General features: G+C 51.3%; 1 protein-coding gene across 3 annotated transcripts in view; it reads right to left on the reverse strand.

Annotated features, from left to right (window-relative positions):
* Positions 1-2,943, reverse strand: part of PTPRA (protein tyrosine phosphatase, receptor type, A) — a 23,759-nt gene extending 20,816 nt beyond the window's left edge. The window contains exons 1-4 of one of the 3 annotated variants that reach the window (XM_010021552.1): positions 2,868-2,943; positions 2,336-2,462; positions 2,069-2,304; positions 311-328 (exon numbers count right to left, since the gene is read on the reverse strand). In XM_010021552.1, the coding sequence (XP_010019854.1) occupies positions 311-328; positions 2,069-2,304; positions 2,336-2,462; positions 2,868-2,940 (454 nt within the window). In that variant the 5' untranslated portion in view covers positions 2,941-2,943. Of the gene's footprint in view, positions 1-310; positions 329-2,068; positions 2,315-2,335; positions 2,463-2,867 lie in introns of all 3 variants that reach the window. The other 2 variants (XM_010021550.1, XM_010021551.1) reach the window with 2 other exon arrangements.
* Positions 2,944-7,616: the final 4,673 nt, after the last annotated feature.

Below are 7,616 nucleotides of genomic sequence, written 5' to 3' on the forward strand. Positions count from 1 at the left end.
TTTCACACTAGGGCAGTCACAGAATCATAAAATGATTTGGATTGGAAAAGACATAAAGCTCCTCCAGTTCCCCCCCCCTGCCACGGGCAGGGACACCTTCCACTAGAGCAGGTTGCTCCAAGCCCCTGTGTCCAACCTGACCTTGAACTTCCCAAAAGGAAAGCATCAATTAGGATACCAGCGTGTCACCAGCTTGATAGGCTTTGTAAAGGCAAGTTTGGAAGCGTGTCACAAGGAAAGGTTTCTAACAGTAGAATGCTTCTGGAAACGTTTTTACTGAGTAACGAGCAATGAAATATGAAATTCTCACCTCTTCTGTCAGAGTTACCTGCAGAAAAAGAAAACAAGAGTCTCTTAGCAACCAAGAAACATCCATTTTAATAAGCTACGAGGGATCAAAGACCAAGACAGCAACAAATTTAGTAACTCTCATCATCTTCTTGTAAATCTTTCCTTTAAAACAGCAGCTACAAAGCCAGGATGTTAAAACAAATATCAGCCTTCACTGAGTAACAAGGAAAAGGGACCTAAACCCAACTTCTTGTCAGCAGAGCAAGGAGCTGAAGCCAAGCTCTAACCTGGATAAACACAACTTACTGCTTTTAATGGACAACACTGTCTGTTTAAGCCTATAACCAGCAAGTCACCAGTGTAATTCATTAGCACTTAACTAAAGAGATAACACTTGTGAGTGGTTTTAAATGAGTGGCTGAGCCAAGAGTTCCATTAAGAGCAGCCAGGTTCAGGGATGGAGATGGTGAGTATCCAAGGAAAGCTTCTACCTGCTGTTTTGGATGTCTCATCTATAAGAAACCAGAGCAACCCTGTGCCAAGGAGAGCACAGCCCAGCTCTCCTGCTGCAATGATGCTGATATGGGCACCTCACACCTTTGTTTCATGTGTGAAGAGCTGCAGCATGGGCTTGAGGACTGTTAGTAGGTTTGGAGAAGCAGGAGTTGCCTGTACAACATGTAATTCATGTGTTGCCTCTGCTCCATCCCTCTCTTGAGCACCACTTAATAGCTCCATGACTGATATCCACATTTCCCATTAAGATTAATGGCAAGGGCAGCCCTAAAACTAATTTTGCTCCTTGACAAATTACTTGAAATAAAGAAAGAATCGGGTTTGGTCATTTGTTCTTTGGACTGACACCAAGTGAGAGGCCACATGTGGCCTTGATGGTGCAACAGCCAATGTGTCACAGCACGTACCAAGGGAGTCCCCCAACACCAGTAACCCCCGTGATAAAAAAGTAGCAAAGACACAGAAATGATAAATCCTGTCCCCTGACAGCAGACATTGTACTACAAAATCCTGGTCTTAGCAGCACTCCAGGCTTTTGTCCCCACCACTCCCATTTGAAGGCTACTTGTATTCTAAACTTGCACTGAGCATGTATCTCTGTGCATTTAAGAGAGCTGGGCTGGGTCAGCCTGGAGAAGGCTCCTGAAGGGGAGACCTTAGAGCAGCTCCAGTGCCTAAAGGGGCTCCGGGAGACCTGGAGAGGGGCTTTGGACAAGGGATGGAGGGACAGGACAAGGGGAATGGCTTGAACCTGCCAGAGGGGAGATTGAGATGAGCTCTTGGGCAGAAGCTCTTCCCTGTGAGGGTGCTGAGGTGCTGGCACAGGGTGCCCAGAGAAGCTGTGGCTGCCCCATCCCTGGCAGTGTTCAAGACCAGGTTGGACACAGGGGCTTGGAGCAACCTGCTCTAGTGGAAGGTGTCCCTGCCCGGGGCAGGGCTTGGAGCTGGAGGAGCTTTAGGGTCCCTTCTAACCCAAACCATTCCGTGATGTTGCCACGAGCAGGGACACCTTCCAGTGATGGGGCAGCCACAGCTTCTCTGGGCAACTTGTGCCAGGGCCTCAGCATCCTCACAGAGAAGAACTTCTTCCTGATATCTGACCAGCTCCACATCCCTCCTTTGTCGGGAGGGATTCCATCAACATGGAATTTGCCCCAGAGTGTCTTCTCATCCCCTTTTGTTCAGCAAAACACAAGAAGAGCAAAGAAACAAAGCGAGAGGCAGCATGCCCTGGAGAAGAAGAGGTGAAGGAGCCACCTACCATTGTGGGAAGCAGAAGAGGTCTCCTGTGTTGTCACTGTTGCACTGAAGTTCCTCTCCGTCGTCTCCGCTTCTGTGCTGGGGACAGCGGTGCCTGGAGCCAGTGGGGTCCCGCTGGGCAGAGGGGAGGTGGCTGGAGACACAGGGATGGTTGTCCCCAACGTGGAGGTGTTGATGCTGACAGTGGTGGTGTTGGGGGAGATCCTGGTGGCTGTGGTTGTAGGTGGCTTTGTGGCCCACGGAGGAAGTTGTAGGTGGCTTTGTGGCCACGGTAGATACAGTCACTGGAGTGCTAATGTTGAGGCTGTTTGAGCTTGTCATAGTCCCAGGCTCAGGACCTGCTGTAGGAGCTTTGGTGGGGCTCCTGGGGGAGGTGGGCACTGTTGTGGGTGGCTCTGTGAGAGGAGAAAGCACAAGGGAACCTTCATGAGATACCTTCCTGCAACACTGAAGGGTTTAGATGCTGGAGTTTTGCATGACTATAACTATAAGGGTAAACCAGCCAAAAAATCCCAAATCCAGGACAGGGGATGCTTTGCACAGCACTGATGCAAACCTGAAGAACCTGCTAACGTGAACAGGTCTTATGATATTGAGGAGATACAAAGATTAGAGCCTCTGTAAGAGAAGATCAATATAGGACCTGCAGGTCCATTCATGAGCACCTGCAGCCACCACCTTCTTTCCAATAGTCAAGTGGAGGGCAAAAGGAGTAAGTCACCAAGCATGTGAGCACTTACTCCTTTGATCCTAAAGGTGGTTTAGGGACAAAAGAAGAGGAGACAAGGAGCATAGTTTACCTGTTGTAATGTTGTTAGCACCTACGCTTATCAGGCCACTTCCAAGCAAAAGGAGAAAGAACCACAAATCCATGTTGACCTGGGGAAGAGAGGGAAGAACAGGTACTTAAACCCTCTTGTATCATTATCCCAAAGTAATTCAAGCTGGGGATTCCTCTGTGCATCTTGTGTGTGTAGAGCTGGGAGGGAGGAGTGAACCTAAGGCTGGAGTCCCTGCAGGCATGTGGATGGGAAGAGTTTATTGCTGTGTTCATACATTGCCCACAGGACATTGTGAGAGCTCAGTATGGTGGGCCAGCAAAGGTGACCAGAGATGAAGCAGGGAATTGGGTGAACTGTGGGAGACCATGAAAGGAACAAAGAGCAATGAAGTTGACACCAAAAATAAGCACCTGGTTTTAAAGGAAATTAATGTCATGTTCATGTAATGGTCTCCAACTGAGTCTGAAAACCATGGTAAGGAGCCTTGATCCAGCGTGCCCAGGAACTGGAGGCAGGGAAGGAGGAGAGGTCAGCTCCTCCTGTGGGCAATGCCCAGGGGATCCCTGCAGACTCACTGAAGCCCCTGACTGCTACTGGGCACAGGCAGAAAACCAGCGCAAGGCCAGGCTCAGCTCCATTCACAGATCCCAGACTGGTTTGGGTTAGAGGGGCCCCTAAAGCTCCTCCAGCTCCAACCCCGGCCCCGGGCAGGGACACCTTCCACTAGAGCAGGTTGCTCCAAGCCCCTGTGTCCAACCTGGCCTTGAACACTGCCAGGGATGGGGCAGCCACAGCTTCTCTGGGCACCCTGTGCCAGCGCCTCAGCACCCTCACAGGGAAGAGCTTCTGCCCAAGAGCTCATCTCAATCTCCCCTCTGGCAGGTTCAAGCCATTCCCCTTGTCCTGTCCCTCCATCCCTTGTCCAAAGCCCCTCTCCAGGTTTCCTGGAGCCCCTTTAGGCCCTGGAGCTGCTCTAAGGTGTCCCCTTGAGGAGCCTTCTCTTCTCCAGCTGCCCCAGCCCAGCTCTCTCAGCCTGGCTCCAGAGCAGAGCTGCTCCAGCCCTCGCAGCAGCTCCGGGGCCTCCTCTGGCCTCGCTCCAGAGGTCCCCATCAGATTCCCTGCACATGTAGATGAAACAAATACCCGTAAATAATAATAGTCCTAATCTGGGCTCATCTCCAGGCCAGGCTGCACATTCCTTACTGTATGTTTCTTCCCAGGAAGCATACTGCTAAATTACAGGACGATGACATAACTGAACTTGCTTCCTCCTTTCTTTCTCCCCCAGCCCTTTTAAACACAGGGTCTTTATGGTGATTTCTTTCCTCTGTAGAACTCAAACAGCTCCTAATAAATGGGCAGTGTTATCTCCTCCCAGGCAGATATGGATCCAGAGGCAAATGACAGCACGATGTGAGCTACCATCATCCCGGCAGCTCTGCCGCATGCCACCGACCAGCAGTGGCTCTACGGCTCTCCTCCTGTCCAGTTGCATCTTCAACATCTCCTGGGAGAAGGCTGCAAGATCTCACCACCAAGATCATGCTGCCAAGAAAGGGATTTATTCCTGACTCACAGTCTAATCCTCCCCCTCTTAAACACATCTTGTGCTGCTTGTTCTCATTCTATCTCTTTAAACCTGCTTCAATCTAGACCCATCCCAAACTCAGGGCAAAAGGACAACGCTGAAGTCATCAACATGCTGGGAACGGTATCAGGAATACAAGATCCTCCCCACCCCACCCGGGAGCATCCTCCCACCAGCACCACCCACTGACATGTTTTTCCTCCCCCCCCAAAAGAAAACCTGGCAAAAATCGTCCTTACTCAGTGACCAAAAGGTCGGACAAACTCTGAACCAGAAGGAAATGAAGCTCCAGAGATAAGAGCTTTCCTTTTGCTCCCTCCACAGCCAGCCCTGCTGCTGCAAGCAGGGCAGGGCTTTCTCCAAGTGGTCCCACTGGTGCAACAGCAGCTTTCCAGAGGTTCAAATATCCGTCTGGATGAATTTGAACTGACTTGAGTCCTCCTGCTGCTGGAGAGAGCGGGGCTGGTCCTGCAATGCCTCCCCAGGGCTCTGCTCCAGGGTGGGATGTTTGGCTAACCCGCAGCCGGTGGGGTTTTGATGACGTGCTCCACTCCTGGTGCTTAGCACACCCCATGCAAGATGTTCAACCACCTGCCAGAGTCTGAGATGTGCTTGGTCTGAACTGTTTTGGCTTCAAAGGAGAAAACCTCATGTTTATAAGGAAGGAAGGTTTTAGGACGAGGGTGCTGAGGTGCTGGCACAGGGTGCCCAGAGAAGCTGTGGCTGCCCCATCCCTGGCAGTGTTCAAGGCCAGGTTGGACACAGGGGCTTGGAGCAACCTGCTCTAGTGGAAGGTGTCCCTGCCCGGGGCAGGGGTTGGAGCTGGAGGAGCTTTAAGGTCCTTTCTGTGCTTCTGTGTTTTTAGGGCTGACAACAAGCCAGCACAGCTGGAGCTTGGGGAAAAGCCCAGTGGCAACTGCACTGGGATGTCAGCTTGTGCTCCAAGGCCACTGCATAAGCAGTCACACTCTGGAGCTGAGATAGTCCTAAACCAAAGAGGTTTTCCACCCCCCCAGTGTAGGAAAGGGAGCTCGTGTCCTCCCCATGTTTAATTGCAATAGCAAAGCACACAAAGCTGAGCAGCCAGTGAGAATGAAAGCAGCTCACTGCAGGAAACAGCTGCTCCGAGCATCCTATTGTGGGAACCCATGGAAATAGGGCCCTCATGGAGATGGGACCCACGGGCAAAGGCAGGAGGAACCTAAGCCCATGCTGAATCTCCAGTGAATGTAACAGCAGCATGAGGATGTCCCTGAAACCTCGTGAGGGCTGATGAGGTCTCACCATTTCAACTGCTTCCCTCACCAGGAACCCATCACTACTGCAACAAGAAAACTGTAACAAGATAAAGGGAAAGACTCCCAAAATGAGAGTTCCTATCGCTTTGGGATCATGGTCATTTGGGATCCTGTGCCCTTGTAATTCCTGTTCATTTGGGGACCCTGTTCATTTAGAATCCCTATTTATTTGGCATCCCATTCATCTGGGATTCCCATTCAACCAGAATCCTGTTCATTTAAGAACCCCATTCACTTGGAATTCTGTTCATTCGGGATTCCCATTCATTTGGCATCCCATTCATTTGGTTCACAGCTCTGCCAGCTCTAGCTCTGCAGCAGCAGTCTGCCCCAAGAGCAGACAAACCAGGTGCCAACAGGGATGCTCCCACCACACTGGCACCTTTCCAGCTCCTCACACTGAGATCTTGCTCCTCAATGCCATAAATAACTGATCATTGGAAAACCATACAGATACTCATCTCTTCCAAGCCTTTCTTAATGGATTCAAGGATCCTTCAAGCTGGCTGCTCCAGCTCTTGCACCACATCTCAAATAGCAGGGGAGTGAACTCGGTCATGGCCACCCTGCAAAGGGGTGGCAGAGCTGGGACTGGACCCCAGTTCCTCTCCCATCTATGGTCCTGGAGTCCTTTTGGGAAAGTTATGGGTTAGTTCATACCAATCCTGCACTAAAGCCAATAGCCAAATGTCCCATAGGCCTTCAAAGCTCTTCTCCCCCATCCTCAACACACTTTCAAAAGCAGGACATGGAGGGTGGGTGGAAAGAAGTGAAAGCTGTGAATCCCCTCCTCTTCCTGACCTCCCGTATGGGGAATTAATATATATACAAGAGCTTGGGTTTATTTCCACAACCATGACAACTATATGGATAAAAGCTACAGGCAATTCCTGGACAGGCCATGGGTACCACCTGCAAAATCCCTTTGGGCTGGTGGGGTGATCACAGAAACATTTAGGTTGGAAAAAGACCCTTAAGATTGAGTCCAAACCATTGCTGCAGGTCCCTCCTTTGCTGAGGATGCTCTGGGATTACAGCAGTGGACAGGCAGCTGCCTGCCTTTAAAACCCTCTTGATATTCATAGAACCATAAGAATGGTTTGTGTGTGAAGGGACCTTAAAGCTCCTCCAGCTCCAACCCCTGCCCGGGGCAGGAACACCTTCCACTAGAGCAGGTTGCTCCAAGCCCCGGTGTCCAACCTGGCCTTGAACACTGCCAGGGATGGGGCAGCCACAGCTTCTCTGGGCACCCTGTGCCAGCGCCTCAGCACCCTCACAGGGAAGAGCTTCTGCCCAAGAGCTCATCTCAATCTCCCCTCTGGCAGGTTCAAGCCATTCCCGTTGTCCTGTCCCTCCATCCCTTGTCCAAAGCCCCTCTCCAGGTCTCCTGGAGCCCCTTTAGGCACTGGAGCTGCTCTAAGGTGTCCCCTTGAGGAGCCTTCTCTTCTCCAGCTGCCCCAGCCCAGCTCTCTCAGCCTGGCTCCCTAGGAGAGGTATTACACTTAACAAGTTCATTGATCAAGTAAGTTCAAGTGGATCACACCAGGAGGAAAGGGTTGGCAAGGGGGCAGAATGCAGAGTTCCCCAAGCCTTGCCCTGATTCCACACAGAGAGCTGGATGCAGGCAGTCCATGCAGGTCCCGTGTTTCTTACGGCTTTATCACCATGAACATGAAAAGAAACAGGACACCAGGAAGCCCCGGAGAGCATCAAGACTCGCTGTGCAGATCATTACACAAAACTCCCAGGAGCTGCTCCTGCGCCCAGCTGCCAGCGCTGCTTTATCACCTTAAACGGGATCAGGAGCAAGGAGAGGGCTGTGGCAGCTCCCAGCTCCCAACCCCTGCACTTAAACCCTCCCTGTTCCCAACTGGAGTATAA

This window comes from Nestor notabilis, unplaced genomic scaffold, assembly GCF_000696875.1.
Source record: "Nestor notabilis isolate BGI_N333 unplaced genomic scaffold, ASM69687v1 scaffold13779, whole genome shotgun sequence".
Classification (NCBI taxonomy): domain Eukaryota; kingdom Metazoa; phylum Chordata; class Aves; order Psittaciformes; family Psittacidae; genus Nestor; species Nestor notabilis.